We start from the raw sequence: 21,367 nt of genomic DNA on the forward strand, positions 1-21,367 counted from the left end.
TATTATTACAGTGAAGACTCCCATAACCGGACACTCGCCGTTCCTCTAGTTTTATCCGCTTATTAGAGGTGTCCCCTCATTAGAGGTGCATGAAAAAAAAACAACATTAATCGTAAATATGTATTACGTCTATTTCCTTAAAACATACAAAAAATTATAGAGAAAAATGTAGGTGAATGAACTTTAATTATTTATTTACGAACTCTATGGTACGGATATTTATTGTTTTTTGATTTAATAAACTTGACTGAAAATGACCTTCTAAATTTTTAAGGTGTTAAAATGTAGTCCTCTTTAGCAAAAACTTTCAGATCGGTAATTATTTTTATAGCTGTTAATTGTGCTAGGTTCTCCACTATTATATTCTTGATCGCTGTTTTCTTCCGGTTCAGGTTCTTTCATATTTTCAATTACATCTTCAACATTCAAACTAGTCCCCTCAGTCGCTGTAATATTGTCGTTCCATTTCAAGTATCGTAGATATTATCTTCTGGATCCTATTCCATTGATGTAGAAAAATCTTTTTTTTTTAAAGCCAGCTTTATTGAAACAATTTTGGATGGTTTCTGACAAAACTTTATTCCAGGCTCACTTAATAAAGTGCTTCCAAAATATTAACAGACTTTGCTAAATCTGACGCGGACATTACATGATGAGTCCACGCTGAGAATGAGAATTTAACATTTTTTTTGACACCCTGATCTAGAGGTTGACATACTGATGTCGTATTTGGAGGCAAGAAGATAATTTTTATGTTTTGTAATTTTACCTCACGGGGGTGCAATGCTGCATTATCCAAGAATAATAACATTTTTCGCTTTGTAGGGCCATTTTTCTATCAAATTGTAACAACCATTTATTCATAATGTCTCGTGTCATTCATGCTTTATTGTTAAATTTCCATATTTTTAAATGCCCTAGGTCGGGCAGCCTTTCACTCTTCTTCATTTTGTCCTGCCATATTAGCACAAAATAAAATTGTAAGCCTCTCCTTGGAAAGCTTTCTTCGGATTTCAAAGCAAGTGTTTGGCGTGTGGCGTATATGCGAGGAGTAGTGTGGGCAACTTAACTTTAAACTGATTTACGTCTTCCTGACTTAAATCTGCTGATTCTCTAAAACTTAAAACTTATCGCATGTCTCGTGCGCCACTTTTCCAGCCATCCATTGGAAGCTGTAAACTTTCGAACATTAAGTTTTTCGGCTATTTGTTGAGCTTGGCCTTCACTAAGTGCCCCAATATTGTTATGTTTTGACCTCTCAACCGGGAAAACCAATTAAAACACACTTTGTCAATGTGAAATCCCTCAGTTTTTCAAAATTTCTTTTTTGATCAATATTGCTTCCCGACTCTTACTATACACGAATGCTGTCCTTATTTTCACAATTTCCGCCGCTTGAGTTTTTCCGCACTGACAAATTTTCCTTTTCCGAAACTTTAAAATTTCTATTTTTTTCTCGCAAAGTAAGAAGTCTTTTAGTAGGTGCCATTTTAAAAACGGTGTAATGAATAATACGATATGATATGAAAAATGAAAAAGGTAATTCTCCTATAGGATTAGAAAACATTCCCCGATATTTAGAAGAGGTATTTTTTTTAAGTCAGGACAGTGTTGTCTACGTCCGTTTAATGGAGTGTCCGGTTAAAGAAGTTTGTTTTACAGGTAAAAGGGTAGGCAAATGTTTCGTCCCAAACATCATGTCCGTTTAAAGAGGTGTCCGTATTAAGAGTTTTTACTGTATTATTATTATTGGTAAATTAAAATGAACCATGTCAAACGACCATCTTGACTATTCGACTGAGAAAATAATAAATTTAGTTGTTGTTTCTATTGTCTATTGTTATTGCATAGTTTCTATTGCATATTGTCAGACAGTCAGGTCAGACATCGAAGCTGTAAACCAGAGGAAGGTCGAGACCCAATGGCTGCTGATTCGGGATTTGACAGAGCGTGAGCTTATTACTGATTGATTATGAATTAGCTACAGAAACATTGTTTTAACTATTTAAAAAGGTGCATAATTAATAAGATAGTCAATCTTCTAGATATTCAGACTGTCTGACTGTCAAAATTTTAACTGGCAATAAATAATTTAAATAGAACTCCCACCACAGAAGAATGCAGTTTACCCTGAATAGGTGAACGAGACAGCGAAGAGCAGAATGTCAACATTATCAATGTATAAGTCATAGGCTAAAAGACGGGAAGACCAAATTTTGCTCGAACGTTTACCTTATTCGGTTCGCAATAATTATAATTCGATAATAATAATAATTTACATAAATTTACCTCAAAAGCATACAAATATTCTGCTAAATATCGCCAGAACCGAAACAGTTTCGTCCAATTATAAAATGATTATTCGGTCACGTTATTGTATGAATTCATTAATAAACTTATATTTACAAATAAACGTTTTATCCCTATTCGCGTGTTTAATTTATGAATATTCATGGATTTTCTGTGTTTATTTTGATTCTTAATTTGATATACGAAAACCAATTGTGACCCAGTAAAATAGACTTAAAATGCCGCCGAATTTTATTATTTGTAAACAAAAAATATCGGTTTCTAACAAAATTGACCCCTTGTGTATAACTTAAATTTTGAAATATAAAGCCCCTGCCATTTTTCATCTTGATTTTACTGTTTAAAAGTCATTAAGCTTTCAAACTAATTTAAAATGGCCACATGTTGGCGTCTCACTGAATTCACACTGTTGTCAAAATTTGTGTGCCTAATTTATGAACCTCGAATATTTAAGCGATGCGTTTCTATTCGAATTTGCATAAAGTTTAGAACCGGGTGTCGAGAAGATGAAATTTTAAGTAAGATTTGAGAAGAAGAACGTTTGCTGAAATATACCAAAGCCGTTACTTTGAACAATACTTTATGTTCCTTAGATTTATTTCGATAAAAAAGATGACAGATATCTACGCGTCAAATGATCAGAACATGTGTAGGCCTATTAGAAAAACTAACTATGCCAGATTCAAAATAATTTAATATAATTAACACTCTCTCAACTCCAAGCCAACACTGTAAGGTGGAACTTCTATTTCACTATACTATATCGTGTACCTTTTCTACGACCGCACAACAAGAATATTCACGGAATGACGTAATAGAATACATGCAGAACACATGTAGAATCAGAATTGATATACGTCAAAATGTCATCGGTGTTTTAAATATCTGATAGCCTCCCACGTATGACTAAAGTATCGGAAACGTTTGAAGTAAAACGTCACAGTGTTTAATTAAGCTGACGTGATATTTTAGGTGTGGGGTAGAAAATGACTATTCATATCAAATAAGTTTATACTGAAATTTATTGATCATGGCCTGTACTCAGCTATATATAGTTGCTGCAATTTTTGTCTTTGTTAAAGTGAGTTTTCATCAATTTTGAGATGTCTGTTTACGCAAGCAGCTTTGTACATTCCTGGTGATTGCAGTTTTTACAAAAAATATATAATAAACAATAATAATGTAATGATTTTTGCTTAGGCTTCCTAATTTTGATTCATAAACAATTTATTTACACTTTGTACGTAAAGATTTAAACAGGCAGTATTCAAAATTGCATAACCATATAAATATGAAATTCAGCAATTTATACATTTCCCAGTCAATTTTAAATTGCTCCTAGCGTTTTGCTGCCATCAGTGGTTCTAGTCTCGGTTGTGGTATATTTTTTGTAAATAGCTATCACATAAATGTTATTGTTGTTATATTTTATAGGTCTTTAACATTTGACATTATAATGGAACACGATATCGATCAATGATATTTCGCCGACAATGGAGAACAATATGAGTCGTGTTTGGATTAAATTAAAAAAATGAATACGATCAGCCATTGGCTTTTTAATATACATTTTGTGCGTTTGAGTGTGAGTGTGAGTTTAAGAATCCAATTGATGAGCTGTAAGAATTTTAATTTCAAATCCCTGAGTAAAACTCACTATAAATACTCAAATAAAGATAATAATTTTTAATTCATAATATACTTTAATTTTCTCAGAAGTGACGCTTTTGTTGGTAGCGTCTTAAAGCTTTCTACAATAATTTTATATTCTTGTAGCTAAATACAGGACATTGTTGTTGTATATGTTGTATACTCGAAACAAGCAAATAAAAATTATATATAGATTCCAATGGATTTTTGCAGATATTTTATATTGCGTAATTTATGGATTTCAGTCAAGTGACACTTTTTTTTTAATATTTTGTCTAGTCTGTGTTAAAAGTAAGAAGGAAACTGATTTGGGCAATTTTTCGTATCATCATTCGTTTTTAACCCCTTTTGAATGAAAATGAGATAATCGAAAATGAAAAAATCACAAGAAAAACGCTCTATAACTTTTAAACGGCTTTAGATAGCGATTTAAAATTTGAAAGGGTTAATATAGGCGGAATGTCCAATTTTTTTGACAATATGTAGTCAATGGTTGCACTTCCGGCTTGAGCAGAAACGATAGTAACTTTCGAATTTTAAATGGCACACCCTACTTTTTTGCATTTTTGGATCCAGGAGACCATTCTACGTAGGATAACATGGTTATTCTAATTTTTTTTAAATTTTTATTTAATTTTGAAAATTGTGTCTAGAAGGTTGTGACCATCATAAAGACTATTGGCCGGGTCACCTGATAATGGGAAAAATTGTAAATGAAACTTTTCTTTACTTGTCTAATGGCAAATAGCATTTAATGCAATGTACTTTTAATTTTTGAGGATAACCTAGTTGCTTCAAATAGAACAAAACTTTTTAAAACCGGTACTTTTTTCCAACATTTTGACATCAAAATTTTCAAAATCCGTTATAAAATAAGCTCACAGGAAGGAAAAAACCAGATAAGTAAATACATTTTTATAAAAACAAAATATTACTTAGGTGGCTTTGCTTCTATTCATCATCAAGTCAGCATGACTGAAAATTCTGACAGTTTGTACATTTTTATCTGATTATAGATTTTGTCGTGTTATCGATTTGGATTATCATGGAAAACAATAATCAATTTACGAATGGAGAAAAAGTTGGTATGCTTCTGATATACGGGGAATGCAGAAAAAACTCTCGACAGGCCCGGGCATTGTTTGCAGCCGGGATGTCGCCATCCTGCAATTCTTTAGAAAGCTGGAATTGAAAATGAGAAATCCACAAAATAGTCGACATGATAATTCTATTATAAGTGAAAAAATTCAGCTGGGTCGCTAAGAGAAGTGGCTTTAGAATTAGACATCTCAAGAAAACCTGTGAGGAGAATTAAAAAAAAAAACACGGCTATCATTCTTTTAAGTATAACCTTCATCAACATCTTTATGAAGCTGACTTTGTAAGAAGACTTCGATATTGTGATTGACTGTTAGATAAACATAGTGAGTTTACTTAATTTTGTTCACTGATGAGTCACGATTCTCAAATAACGCTATGTTTAACCAACAGATCAACAGATACTGGGTTTTAAATTATTCGTCCAGGACAGTTTCGAGAATGATTCGGAATCAATGTTTGGGCAGGAGTGAGGAAGGCGAATTATTGAACCTGTTTTTTTTTTCATTGTGTCTTAACTGGTGCACGATATTTACAATTCCTAAGAAATACAATTGAGTAGTCGTTAGATGATTTAACTCTTGCCGTGAAATTAAATATGTATTTTCAGCAGAATGGCGCCAATTTTACAGATGTCACTGAACACCTACGTGATGTTTATGGGGATAGACTAATCTAAACACACGGTCCAGTCAATTGACGCCCACGGTCACATGACTTGACACCGTTAGATTTTTTTGTTTGATGGTACGTGAAAGACCGTGTTTATGTAACTCCAGCGTTCGACCACAAGAATTACAGCGGAGAATATCTGCTGCATTCGATAGTGTAACCCCAGAAATGTTAGCAAGGATTGCAGCGAATTGCAATTTCTGGAGCAAGGGAGTGTCGCTTATAAGAAGAAGGACATTTTCAAAACATTCTATAAAAGTTTCATCTTAAAATAAATTGGTTATTAAATAAATATCTATCGCACTAATTTAATTGGAATAAGTACAGAAGTCCAGTTCTAAAATAAATGAACCTGATGTTTTGTGTCAATGTAAAACTTTTCTTGTAGAAACACACGTTGATATACCACTTTCAAATCGATTCTACCGACATTGTTTGAGGTTATATTTTGTATGATGAAAAATTAAATTAAAAAAAAAAGAAAAACCGTTCTATCCTGTATATAATGATCTCCTGAATTCAAAAATGCAAAAAATATATAGGTTGTGCTATTAAAAATGATTCGCCTATATCAACCCTTCCAAATTTCAAATTGCTGGTATACGTATGGATGTTATACATATATATACAACTACCTGGATAATCAAAAATCAGTACCTAGCAGATTAGTATGAAACTCGTTTATTTTGTCAATTTAAAAATCTAATCTACGCTACGCTACGCACAAATACCTGTAAATCTAAGTTGGCTTTCGGTCCATCCTTTGTTAAATATTGTATATGTATATATGTATTGTTTTCACTTTTTATGATTCTTTAAGGACTCTCTTCAATTAATTTGATTTATTTATTTTAACATTAATTTAGTGTCGGTAAAAATTGGTTGTAACTTTTGGATAATAGGGTTTATTTTTTTTAAAAAATCATGAATAATTCGCAAACAAATATGCTAAAATCAAAACGAAAATTACATTTGGGTAAATATAATTGAGAACTGAAATGGCCCTGGGATTAATTAAAAGAAACCACTGAAAACAGTCCACAATTTTCCTGTTTCGAAAGTCGAGCAGTCTGGCTTAATAATTAGCCATTAATGATAACTGCATCCGACTTAAAGACTATTTGAACCTTCAAAAGCAAAATTTATATAGGGTTGTGGCCTTCCTTGTCAAATTTCGTTACAGTATCTCGAGAAACTTATTTTTCGGAAATATTCACCCATTTTGTCATAGAAAAGTTTTATACTTTTTACAAAACTTCTGGATTAATCCTGCCTCCTGATCGCTATTAATAATAAATATTTTCTCGAATAGATACAATCAATAATGACTGGAACGGCACGGTGCTGTTATTGAATGAGCCCCAAACTTAAGCGGTTTGTATCGAACGTTGGCATTGACACCGAAGTTTTCTTATGAAGTTGCTCGATCACATTTCTATTAACGCGATTAAATGTTGCTTAGAAAATGCAATAGCAGCATTAAACTTATTTCCCGCAATGCGGATATGAATTATTTGTAAATATTTGGCGATTGCTGTGGTTATTTATTATATAATAGTTTAATTTTATATTTATTACCACGAGTTTTTCATATATTTTAAATTTTATATTAAATTAAATGCTCTAAAGTAGCTGAATAAAATAACATTTTTTTGCGCAAGAAAGTCTTTATTAGTTAACTGGATTGCTCGTTAAGAGAGAACTACTGTGCCTATAATGTTAGTAGTGAATTGTTAAGCTAAGACACATAGTAGATTAGATAGTTTTTTCAATAAAATATATATCTCAACAACTACAAATTTGTTGGTAATGTTTTATCTTTTTTCCAATTTCGCATTTAACTAAATTTTTTGGACCCTCGACGTTAATAGCAAAATTCAAATACCCAGTATCAACATATTAGAAAAAACTATTTAATTAGGTCGCTTGCAACAAGTTTATTTTGTCGAAATGTTGTAATTTTTAAATGTCAAAAAATTAAATGGTTCGTTATTCAGTCAACCCATGCGAGATTTTTCCAACCTCCATTTTCGTGGCGTTTAACATTGGTCTCAGGTCAACATTTTTGGCCACCGGATTTGTCGAACCATAATCACTTGTCAATTATCAATTGTCCCTTATTACCTGTATAGCGGATTTGTCAGACATCTTGTATAATTGGTCCAGTTTAAATCAAGTTTTTATGGAACACAATTAAATTAAAAATATTTTCGAATTGTTCACCGCTACATATGTGTATTTCAAGAGGCACGTGATAATAGAATGTGTGATTTTAATTTATCGTCCAATAAATTTGCGTGTTTTGTTTTTGCTTTGCTTACTGTAATTCGAATTTGCTGCGACGGAATTTAATGTCTGCTATTTATCAATATCTCGAAACGACATGCTGAGAGAAATACCATTGTAAATCTTGCAAAATGCAATGGTTCCTTCTGTGCAATTTAAGTTGCAATATGCCCGGCGGTGCTTTGCTAAGCGACTAATACCGTAGAGAAATGGTATAGCGATTTCGAAATTATTGAGATATTACGAATGCAAACGGAATCGATAACGTATTGCAGAGTTCTGCATTTACAAGGGCCAGCGGCAAAATGCAATTCGGGAAATTTTCCACTTTAATTGCTACAATAGGTGGTTTATGCGGGAAATCCGCATAATTGTACTTGTCGCGAAGCCTTTACTCCATAATTATTGAAAATGATGATTTTCGCCAAAAAGTTTTACTACGGTGTAGAACATGCGATTTTTCGCGCATAGCGACACATACCCTACGCTATTTTCCTATTAGGTTTTGTACTACGAAAAATTAAGCAAAGAATTAATATAAAATGTTAAATTCGATATTAGTTAAAGTCCAGATCATGTAAACTTTTAATCATGACGAAAATTTTCTTCCTACATAGGCACTAAGTTAATGGAAATTAAGGTTTTTGCATTGAACCTTAGATATTGGTAATTGTTAGTAATTAAAAACCTGACTTTTTAGTTAAATATTTTAGAGTAGGGATTCAACTTTTCGTTTATTGTAAAAATTCTACACGCACACATAAATAACTAACCAATAGCACTCAAAATCCACCAAATATCGTAGATAGGTCTTATCATTGTCTTTTCATTATTAAACCACATTCCAAAATGTCCGATAATAGACAGCCAGGAACAGTCGTTTTCCTTGCAACGTTGGAAAACGGTAATATAAAGTATTCGAAAATGGATCGATATTCCTGATGAAAACATAGCGAAAGCGAATTAAAACGATTTCGAAGTAATTAAAAGCGAGATCCATTTTCCATTTATCACGGAGAGATGAGAGTTTGATTTTACTTTTTTGTACTATAGACGGGAGACTGTAATACGTTGAGACAATGATTACTCTTACTATGTTAACTGTTATGAGGGATGAACACAATATGTATCCATGATGACCAATGCCTGTTCAAACATGCATACTGTAGCCTGTGAGGTCACTTTTTGAATTATTGAGTGTTTCACAGTGTACTTCGTCTGGTTTGAGCAGGGAATTTGAAGATAATCCTGTCTGTTAAAAGATACCCAGTTCTTTTGTAACCAATGAGAAATTTCATTGAGGTGAAATGTCCGGTATTGACGAGAGGTGTGATCTATACATGTACATTTTATCAGATGGGATCGTACCATATAAAAGTATTAAGAGTATTACCCCAAACTATAGCTTAGAGGAGCCAGAGTCATACATTCTGGAAGAATGTATATACATGGCTCCTGTTTATTGTGACGCTTCGTCACGATCCCTGTTGCTAGACGAATTTATAAATTAATAATAATAGTCCTTGTTTTAATTATATACAATATAACAATAACAAGATTACATTTTGGCAAAAAGGCGAGATTCAGTCTACTGAAGATTAGTATACTGTTCTATCTAACCCGAAGTTGTAACTTAATCAAAGAAAAATGATTGGTGTTCCCGCGAAAATCAAACACAAAGTAAAAATAACTAAAGCAATATTTCATCCAGTAGTCTCTAAAAAAGGTTAGTTTTGAAGCGTTTTAGGTTGCTTAAATTTTTGATTTTACTTGCCAAATTATTTAAACACGAAACAATATTATATGAAAAGGAGCGTTTAAAAAATTCAGTTGCATGCATTGGCGGAGTAAGCGTTCCCTTAAATCATATATTAAGATTATGTAAGTCACAGCGATAGCTTATTTTATTGAAAAGGTATGAAGGAGACATTCTACTTAGTATTTTTGAATATAGAACGGCAGAATGAAGAAATATTCTATTTTCATATTTAGCCAATTAACTCTTTGAAGTGTGTGACTAATTCTGTCGAACTTTCGGATCCCAAAAATTAACCTGAGACATGAGTTTTGAAGTTTTTGAATTCGGCGTTTATCAAAATAGTTTAAAAAAGGGCCATACACTGCATCCCCGTAACTTAGTTGAGACAAAACCAGAGATTCACACAGCATTGTTTTATTTTTTCACGATTTTGATAAATAAATTTTAATATTAAATATGCCTTTTGTAAATAAACATTTAGAAATATAAACTATGTTCAAGTCATAGTTTAGGGCTGGAACGGCTTGGTTAACTTCACCGGGAAAAAAAGAAAGGTAAATTTGTCTATTGTCTGCATAATAATGATGACAACTTGACAACAGAAGTCTTGTAAAACGAGAGCCATATACAATAAAAAAGGCGGTCCTAAAATAGATCCCTGAGGTATACCTTTATTAACATTTAAGAAAGAGGAAGTTACATCATTATATGTTACCGTTAGAGATCGGTGTTGTAGGTATGAAGCTAAAAGATTAATTGCGTTTTCTGACAAACCAATAAAATTTAACATTGAAATGAAAATTTGATGATTAACGGTATCATTCGCTTTCGAATAGTCTAAAAGGGTTAGTAGTGTCAGCTTGCCTTCATGTGTAGCCCTAAATATATCATCGGTTATCTGTAGTAGAGCTGTAGTACAACTATGTTCAGCTTTATATCTTGATTGAGTAACGTGGATAATCTTGTTATCTTATTACTTACTAAGCATTACTTTAAATCGTTCTCTGAAGTAATAAGTATTTTTACTCGATTGGAATCGATGACGAAGATATTACCCTTACATGTCCAACAGGATGTCGGACCAATTTTAGCATGCACTTTTTTGAATAAATTTAATTTATTGACCACTAATTTTTCAGTCACCACTGTAGCCGAAAGTTTTAGGTTATGTTTGTTGCTGTAAACATTGTCGCATTTCCATCGACGAATGAATTCAACTGAAATTGGCCTTGGATTTTTTTGTTAACCATTCTTTTTGCCCATGCGATAATTTTCGTGTCAGATATTTTTAAAATATCACAGCCATAATCATTTATTTGGCACTCTCCCTCCAATACGAGGACTTCTTTTACTTTAAACATCTTGTGCCAATATTCTAGTGCAAACAAAAACAAAACTTTTTGTTGTGAAGACAAGCATTTCACGATTCTTGTACTATTTCTAACAGAAGCTCTTACAATAAAACCGCGGTTCCAATTTGTGTTATATAAATGCCGGATACATATTAGGCCTAAGTCCAGTTTTCCATCCTCTATAATTTACCTCACGGCTATACGGTATAAAATAGTTCCATCTACATAGCGAAAACGATTTAGCACACCGCAACACGTAACCCACAGGCGATACACTAAATCCAGAGGTTAAATTAAGTTGATGCTGACAGGTAGGATTTGGAGCTAAATAATAATTTTGTAATGCCACCGATATTTTCTCATGGCGTAAAATTCGTTCCATCATTTCAGATTATTTATCACGACATGCCTTTAATTCCGTTTTAGAAGAATTTGCTAATTTAAAATGCCCGGCCCATTACCATAATTTATAACAGAGCACTAATTAAAATTTGGAGATCATACATTTGGTAAAATTGTTACATCTCAGAACTTACAGAACATACTTTAAGCCATTTTTGATATAAACGATAATCACTTCACTTCGTTTTTATCGAATTTGTTAATGGAATCTGGGCATATTTTGACAGCTATATTGCGTTAGTCCTACACTCTCCACATTTCTAGCCTCTGTGCTGTCCTTATTAAATAAATTGATATTAAAATCACCCACGCTAAATACGTAATCGACTTTAGGGATAACCTGTGCGCCCGGACAGATTCATATTGCGTTTTATCATATTTTTTTTCAAATTTTTGTTATCAAAACTTTACCGCTAAGCCTGAAACAAATTGCTCTGCCACGTTATCTTTTGTTGTGATGCTACATGGATCAAGCAGTTATTTTTGCATGTGCAGTACTTATAGCTAAGAATAAAGATTGCCTGCAACGACTACTACATAAACTTGAAGGAACTGCAAAGAGATATAACATGATAATCTTCACCGAAAAGACACAAGCTATTGTGATTCGCAAAGAACCGATCCGGTGGAAATTGTAACAAATATATGTTAGCGAATCCATTAGAACAGAGCTAGGCATAGAAAATATCGTAAGATGGATTAGGTCAAGAAGACGCTATGGGAGAGATCATGTTGGACATGATGAGGCCAGTAGATTAGCAAAAAATGGGCAAGAATGCAAAATGCCGGCACAAGACGACCACCAGGCAGATCCCTACAACGATCTCGAGATAGCTGGACTTCTCTCTCACAAGAGGCACTATTAGATTAAACAAGGCACAGAAGAAGAAGACAGTTGTCCTATGCCCTGACTCCATTAATTTTTTAGGATAGGAGTTAAAAGTTTGAAGATTGCTGTTTAGAAAGAAAAAAAGCCCAAAGTGCAGGTTAGTTTGTAAAAATTAGTGAAACTGACCTAGCAGTCTGAGGCGCATTAGTTTTAATGTATTAGCATCCCCTATATGATGCATTAAGACCCTTTGTAACCTAAGAAATATACGTTTTTAAAGCAATTAATATCGGTAATATCCCTTCAGCTTATTATTATAAAACCTAATAATTTAAAATCTCTGTCGTATTGAGCGAAAATTTAATTTGATTTTATCTTATGTATAATATAATTCTTGGGAATATTATCTAAAAATAAAAAGAAATAGAATTTTTGTATTCTCTACGTATACATTTAGTTAGTGAATAAATTTTTCAATAAATTTTTTTGAAAGATTAGTTCTTTGAATTTCTAAGTGTATGCGCTTTTTTCAAAGGTTCTTTAAGTAGTTTGATTATTCTAACTTTAACGTTATACAAATATTTAGAGGAAATACTTATTGACATCTTTCAATCACTACATTGTCAATACAGTTTAAATCGGTTTTGGGTTTAGTTTATATAACTAGATAGTAGCGAAAAAAAAACATTATGTAGTAGGTTTAATCAAAACGAATTTGTGCAATACGTCTCCGCTTAAGTTATGTTCATTAACGAACAGATAAGTAATTTGCCACTTTTACGGCATTACGTTAACTTGACTAATTTGGTTCATTAATTCTACAAGCAATTATTACGTTTCGGTAATGGTCTTTCATTGACTTCGCCATTTGTAAGGCATATGTCAATATAACAACAAGACTACCTGTAGGATTATAAGTTGTGGACAATGAAATTTGTTTCGCTAGTTTATTGGCAAAATGTGCTTTAGACAGCAATGATTAATTATTTAGTTTTTATAGGGTCTGCCTACATTAAAGTATTACAAAATTAACGGGAGTTTGACAAGTATCTACAGCGGATTAAAAAAATGGACATTTAAAAAAACAATTTAAAATATAATAAACAATTCCGAGATTTTGCGTCTTACGAATATGATATGAAACAATAACCATTATATTGGTAATATATCGTATATCACTATATGGAAGGCTACGAAATCACTCATGTTGACAATCCGCGTTCTAGCATTTCATTTGTCACTTGAAGTCGTGCAAATTTCATATTCTGTATTTTCCAATTATATATTATAGATCAGTATATCCCATAATAACTATCAGATAACGATTTGGAGTAGCAGCACATTTGCTAACAGAATATTTATAATAGGAAGTAATATGGTTATGATAATACGTAAAACGAAATAAAAAAAAAACTTGTATTGAACCGTTTAGATCTAATTCGATATTTATCGTCATAGGAGTAGTTATATATATATATATATATATATATATATATATATATATATATATATATATATATATATATATATATATATATATATATATATATATATATATATATATATATATATATATATATATATATATATATATTTATAAATTTGTTTCCTAACACATCACACACCATGCATTGCTTTTTTGCAAAAATGTAGCCACACCCTAATGGTCGTTGAAGAAGTATAGTACATGTGACTTTTTAACCACTATGAAATATACATTTTTTTACATTAGCAAAAATAGGAATATAAAAAATATTTACATCCAATAATTATTTGTTCGAAAGTCCATAACGGAAATAAGAGAAGTAATTTGGCTAAATGTGGATCGGTATTGCACCCGGTTTCCTGTTATATAAATCGCATCATATTGAATAATTGAATGGGCAATTTTCCGCCACATGCAACCGTTGATAATACATTCCCTTGGGTACATAATACAGCAGATGCCACATCGGCTGGCACGAATTGACAAAATCCAGCCCCAAAACAGAACTCTCGAAACTGAAACTGTACAGAAAATGTCGAATGGAATATCAAAGCTCACACCCGATGAATAAGATCGGAATTTTCATCTTGCGAGCGAGCAAAATGTTCAACAGAGAAAACAATTTGTCACTCGATGTACATAATGTTCCTTTAACTTTTACTTCTACTTCTACGATTTGCTATGAGAAAATATGTGGTTCTTATAAGCAATAATGGCTTTAGACGATAAACAGGATATGGAAATTACCTCTTATTTTTGTCATGAATCCACGCTAGTTTGTTAAAATATTGAAAACTGTGCTAAGAAAAGCAAAGGATAGCATGCCGACATGCCCAACTTTTACTTACAAATTACAGCTTTGGAACTACATCAAGGAAGGTTTTCAAAGTAACGTGACAGTAACAGTTCTTTCATCAAGAGTAGTACTTCTCCAAACCAATACACTGCCACTTTGCTACCAGCAGACTTGCAAGAATTGCTTACGCCAACTTTCATTGTTTCACTTTCCTCTCGAGAACTCAGCTACCCTCACAGGTCTTCAGGCATTAAAAACATATTCATGAAGTTTATTTCAGTTGGTTACTTACTAGAGGTGGCCAGACAGCTTGCTCTTTTAATTTCAAACTTGGTAATCTTCTTTTTAAAGAGATGGCGGAAAACTCACTAATTAAAGTCATACAGTTAACCGGGAGATTCAACACTGTCCAAAATCAAAATCGTGTCCTGCCAAGCCAGGAAAAATCTTCGAGTACGACATTGCTATTGCACAAAGCTTAGCATATGCCAACTTTTATCCTGATTTCACTTATCTTTTCTTTTTCTTTTCTTCTTGTATTGCTCTGCTCACTTACAGTTTCTATTTTTGTTTCTATAATTTAATTGAGTTTCGTATAAAATTGTATGTTGTTGTGCTATGGTGCCGACCCTTATTTCGGAGAATAAAATGTTTTCCGTAAACAATAATACACAAATAATAGCGACAGCGAAAAAGATATCTAAGTTAAATAAATCGTCTATTAATTTAGCTGTAGGTATTTTAGACCATTTAGCTTTCATTCACCATTCAGGACAAACCCCAAAATGCGCATTTGGTGGTGGATTATCATCACTTTCGGTTCATTATGCTTTTTGTATAGAGTTCGCCAGCGTCTTAGCTAATTAGAGTTTCTCCATTGAAAGTTGTAGAACTATTTTACATTGTAATCAAAAATATTTTAAATTTTTCTCTTGTTCCCATTTTTACATTTAAAAAGTGAAATAAATACAAAAAATATCGGCACAGTGAACATAACACGGGGCGCGCTGCATCGAAAATATAACCGCTTAATTCAAAAATTCTACGAGGGCAGCGCCAAAATTTCCCGGCCTGAATATGAAAGAAACAAAGTAGAGTAACAGTTTTTTATTATTCTTCGATATAATCCCCCTTAACTTCAATACGTTTATTACATCTTTTTATTAACAACTCAATCCCTTTAAAAAAATATTCTTTTGGTTTGTCTGCAAAATGAGCATCTTTTAACTCAACTTCGTCGTTAAACCGCCGTCCGCATAAGTCCTTTTTCAAATATCCAAAGAAATAATAGTCACTGGGGGCCATATCTGGACTATAGGGAGGATGATCTATCTGTTGGAACCCACACTCTAAAATGGCAGCTTGTGCAACACCACCAGTATGGACAGGTGCATTATTGTGCAAAAGACGCACGCCTCTGGTCAGCTTTCCTCGACGTTTTACACGTATGCAGTCTCACAATTTATGTAATAATGTTGCGCAACATTTACCATTGACAGTAGTATTAGTTTCTTTAAAATCTATCAAAAGAATTCCTTCACAATCCCAAAAGATCGTGGCCATCACCTTTTTTGTTGACTGGCAGACTCTGAATTTTCTTGGAGGTGCTGCACCCTTATGACGCAACTCCATTGATACTTTTTTCGATAGAGGGTCATAATAGAGAACCATAGTTTCATCTCCTGTCACAATAGTTCCTATCACATGCTTCGGTTCCGACCCACAGAGTTACAAAAAAGACCGCGCACACTCGACACGCCGTTGTTTTTGAATAGCCGAAAGGTTTTTAGGAACCCATCTTGCACTAACCTTATGCATACCTAAATGATCATGCAGGATTCAACGAACACTTGTATCAGAAAGCTTAGTAATTTCTGAGATTTCCTTGACCTTTAAAACGTCGACCACCTCTTCCACAATCGCAATAATATCTTCCGTTATGACCTCCAATAGTCGACCAGTTCTTGAATCATCTTTAAGGTACTCCTGCCTCATTCGAAAACGTTTTGCCCATTCTTTCACTACAGAATACGAAGGAGAATTTTGGCCGTACACACCATCCAGCCTTTCTTTAATAATTTTAAGTGCAAACCCTTCTTTTGTCAAAAACTTTATGACTGCTCAATTTGCATTATTTGCGACATTTTTTCGGACACGTCTTGTTTAAAATGCTGTCAATAAAAAACTATTTGACGCAAGACTTCAATTTTTTTTTCGCAGCCTACTAAGATATGTATTTAAGAGAAGACAAAGTTTTACCATGATACTGGAGCAGTATCTATGCCAGGCCGGGAAATTTTGGTGCTAACCTCGTATGTAAAGTGTTAACGAACAGTTTATCTGAACAACCCCGTATAAATCTTACTTAATGATTAAACAATTTTAACAAATTCTAGGAATTGAGGCCGGCACTGAGGATACGCTTCCAGCAAGAGTACGGCTCCAACAACGACATGACGACGTTATGGGATCGTTTACAGACTGAGGATTCTTGCTGCGGGGTCACAGGCCCCGAGGAATTCAACAACGAAACTGGCACTAGTCGGTGGGAATTGCCAACTAGTTGTTGCACAATGACGCCTGTTAATAATACATTGCGATGTACCAAGGTAAATGGATTCCCCTGGGCTCCGGATTGTACATTGCTTTGTTTGTCTCTTTTGTGTATTTTAATATTTGTACAATATTTGAGCTTTTAATTTACCTGGTGGTTTTTTTTTTCGAAGGGGTGACATTCCTCACTTGGCCGATGGGGTTGGCCAGGTGGTGTTGGACTTTTACCGACTAAAAATACTCCTTCTCTTCTGTTCCTACTCTCAGTCCCGGAACAACCCGTAAGTATCGCATCGGGCCTGAGAATTGTCTGCTCTATGAATGTCCTGTGCTCCTACTTCTTCTGTCCTGTTCCTTCTTGGACATGATTTTGGAAATATATGTTGTTATCGCATCGAAGTCTCTGGTGTCTGTCCACGTTTCCTGAAAGTTTCCATAGTCAGTGCTGTTCCCAGCGTGCGAGCTAGCTAGAACTTTCGCGCATTTGAAGATTGCGTGTTGCAGTATCCAGCTTTTGACAGTACAAGCAGTGAGCTGTTGGGGTCTTCTTAATACGTTTGGCATACTCGTCGAACCTTCCATGACCCGACAGGAAATGGGTCACGAAATAGTCTGCGACTCCTAAGGTTTTCTGCATCCATTCCTTGACGTCGGGTATTAATGCCCTAGTCCAAGCTCCGTTAGGGCTTGTTGACCATTCTTCCTGCCACTTGGCTATTGTTATGTTTCGCGCCGTTTTTTAGCTTCTTTTTTATCTCCGTTATAGTCGTAGATATATGCTAGTAGGTGGATTGGTGGCGATCTTGCAATGATCAGCAAGTGATTTACCTGGTGTCGTCCGAAGCCTAATCCCACATAGGTGTGGCTTCCTCCAGCCTGCATTTCCACAAAATGTGTACCCAGTATTTAATTTTATTTAGTATGTCATCATCACCAGAACTTGACGTTTTGAAAATTAACGTATTAGTCTTACCTCTTGATATTCATTTAATTCTGTAACACATAAGCACTGTGTGAGTGTGACAGACAGACAGGGTTCCCAGTTTTTGACAATTTCTGAAGATTATTTGAGTAACTATTACCATTTTATCAATGACTTTCAAATTCATTTTCTGTTGCTCTTTTTATCAAATAACGGTTTAAACTGTTTATAAATTATATGTCCTAATACACACAAAACTCAAAATTTCAGTTTTTGGTCCACGCTCGTACTCAGTACTAATTTGCTCCCAAAAATAACTGGTCGGACCATGTTAATGAGGTAAGAAAGTGTCCAGAAACCATATTTGATTTTTCAATGGCGTTGTCAGTGTTATTGAAATCGTTTTCTGATACAAATTGGGAACACAATTGCGACAAACTGTAACTTTCTCGGTCAACAATCATGATAAAAGAAAAATAGTGCAGTTTTGATTTTGAGGATATCCGGAGCATGTGTTTCTAGTCTACAAAATCCTCAAGGCCAGCGCTGTGCAGTTATTCCTTTGTGGACGTCCAAATAGTCCTAGAGCATCACAAATCCAACCCAATTCCCCAATGTATTATGCGACGGGTTTTTGCAAATATAACTGTGGTTACTTTTGCTAGCGCCTTTCAATGTATATTGTAATGCTATACCATGCCAACACTTTACAGAATTGCATCATCTCTTAGATTTATTTAAAAATCGAAATTATAAACGCCAGAAAATAGTCGCTACATCACATCTCCGTGATCTATAATTTGATGACGCAATAATCTCTCAAAGCTTACTCCTTTCTGTAAAGTTGACATGTCAAAAAATGAGGTTGAGGAGCGTGCTTCATGTTTTTGTCAATTAAGCTAGGCAATTACTTATATACTAATATTCTGTAATAAAAACAATCACAATTAAAGTTTGTGAGATCCAAGTAGAATATTCTTAGGCATATGTTTTCTGTTCCACGAAAATACGGTGTGTTGGAGTTTATTGGATGGAATCAACTCTATAAAATTTGGTTATCACACGATCGATACGAATTTCAGCTTCTTACAAAACTTTATAGCCGTCAATAAAATTTTTAGGTTCATAACACAGGGTGCGATGAACGACTTCTAGCTTATTTAAGGTCGACTGCCTCATTATTGGCGGTTTTGGGATATTGCGTACTAGCTTTCCTGAAGATATGTTTTCTGGGCATTTTAAGATACGAGATACGGGAAATGGTTCAGAAAATACGGATTCTAAGGTAATAAAATTAGAAATAAGTTAGAAGTAAGATGAAATATCCATCAAAATTTACACGGTGGGAGTAGCTAGGTGAATTTAATTTGAAAAAAAAATGCACAGGTTGTACCATTGTTCAGTTAAAATAGATCACATGTTGTACCTATGTTTTTTTCAAATTTTCGTTTACATTTTGAATAGAGTTTTAAAAATATGTTGCACTTACAATGTCCCTTGAATTATTTTATTTGATTTTATTGGAGCTCTGATGCAACTAATAAGATGACAGTAAAAGTGTTGCACTATGCGATTCTATAGATCTATGTGATTCGAAACTATTCCATCGTAACTCGTCTCGTCACTAGGTGTGTTCCATTTTGCTTGCATTAATAGTCTATGCCCATATTCAATCTGACAGCATAGAAATATGATTATACATTTTTGACGTAATGTCAGTTCATAGATACGAATTAAGGAAAGACCCGGGCAAGCTGTAAGAATGAAATATGGCCGAACAGGTCCGTACTTTGCTTAGAATTTAATTATTTGGAGTTTTGTTAGGAAAGATACTAAACAATATTTATTTATTTATGTATGCATTTATGTTTAACTCTAAATTAAAATTACAAATTATTTTTATTACCTACTTAAATTACTTAGAATTATTCACATAATACATCAGTATCACTATCGCCATCATCGTCTGTTCTAATTATTATTTGTTCTGTATAATTTGCAATATGGATATACGGTTGTTCTGGTTTTTTTATATGTTTAACAGAATTTGCCCAACACTGTAAATCCTAATTTTTTCTAGATATTCCAGTCGCCATCTCCGGTCTCCGAAGATTCCATTCCATTTTTAAATCTAAAACTCATGTGTTGAATGCACTTCCATAAGGTAGTTCTGCGACATTTAACAACGATTTCATCCTTTTCAAGCCTCCTAATTAAGATATCTAATATAGACACGCTTTGTTCCTCGTATAACTGGGAAATTTTATGCCGTAATATTGTTTATAACTTCCTTAGTCTCAATAGAATAGTGTTTTCTACATTTGGGCATAATTCGCACACGATTCAACACACGAAATAAGAATGATTACTAATAAACTTAAGCTAAGTAGTATACCGAACCAAAGATTATTATACACAGGTAATTAAAAAAATATTTTCTATTATAATCTTATTGCATTGTATGTTAATGACCCTTGGATAATCCCATTCAAAAGCAATTGGTCACTTTCTTATATCTATGAACAGATCATACCCCCGATACTGCTTATATTAATTTAATTTCTAATCTTGAAATTTTCTTGAGAAATTTTAGCTAAAATCGACCCTTGCTTGCTTTGCCTATCTCATTGTTATTAACAACAACTTGACCTTTCCATTTATAATCTTAATAAAACACAAATTGTGTGTTTCTATTTGTTCTTGTTTTTATTCATAAATTTTATTTTATTTTATTAGATTACTCAAATAAGTCAAAAAAAGTTGAGCGTTGAGGGAACATACGACACTCTGCATATATAAGTATATTTTACAGATTTAATGCGCCCAAAGCATATACGACGTCTGGTGCCAAATTATATCATCTACGTCATGTTTTTATTAAAACAATATACGTAAATTTCGTTTATCAAGTTTTCTAGAAACGCCCTAAATCCGATTAGAATGATGTAGCGTGCATTAATTGCCCCGAAATGATCAAACCCAGCTTGGCGATCAACCAAGACTAATAGTTGCAAAGCATGAAGTCAAATATTTATATCCATGTTAACTTTTAACCTTTTGCATGGCAGTAACTCGCGATAAGGCTACGCAAGAATGTACATTTTGATGCAATCTTACAACGAATATTCTTCTAATAAAATAATAACAAAATCCAGATAAATTTGGTAGGAAAAGAATGTAAGGCGAATATCGTTGTTAAAACATTAAACATTGATTAATATTAGAATTTTCATGAAAGCCCACAGATGCGGT

At 33.5% G+C, this 21,367-nt stretch overlaps 2 protein-coding genes across 3 annotated transcripts in view; one reads left to right on the forward strand and one right to left on the reverse strand.

Moving 5' to 3' along the window:
• LOC132697117 (uncharacterized) overlaps positions 1-21,367 on the reverse strand; it is an 88,003-nt gene that overhangs the window by 49,630 nt on the left and 17,006 nt on the right. The gene's annotated exons all lie outside the window — the stretch shown is intronic.
• LOC132696688 (CD63 antigen-like) overlaps positions 1-21,367 on the forward strand; it is a 67,385-nt gene that overhangs the window by 40,183 nt on the left and 5,835 nt on the right. For both annotated transcript variants that reach the window (XM_060661670.1, XM_060661669.1), the window contains 2 exons: positions 17,037-17,249; positions 19,237-19,400. In XM_060661670.1, coding sequence (XP_060517653.1) covers positions 17,037-17,249; positions 19,237-19,400 — 377 coding nt within the window. The remainder of the gene's footprint in view (positions 1-17,036; positions 17,250-19,236; positions 19,401-21,367) is intronic.

This window comes from Cylas formicarius, unplaced genomic scaffold (genome assembly GCF_029955315.1).
Source record: "Cylas formicarius isolate icCylForm1 unplaced genomic scaffold, icCylForm1.1 PGA_scaffold_1__22_contigs__length_36826433, whole genome shotgun sequence".
In the NCBI taxonomy this organism is placed as follows: domain Eukaryota; kingdom Metazoa; phylum Arthropoda; class Insecta; order Coleoptera; family Brentidae; genus Cylas; species Cylas formicarius.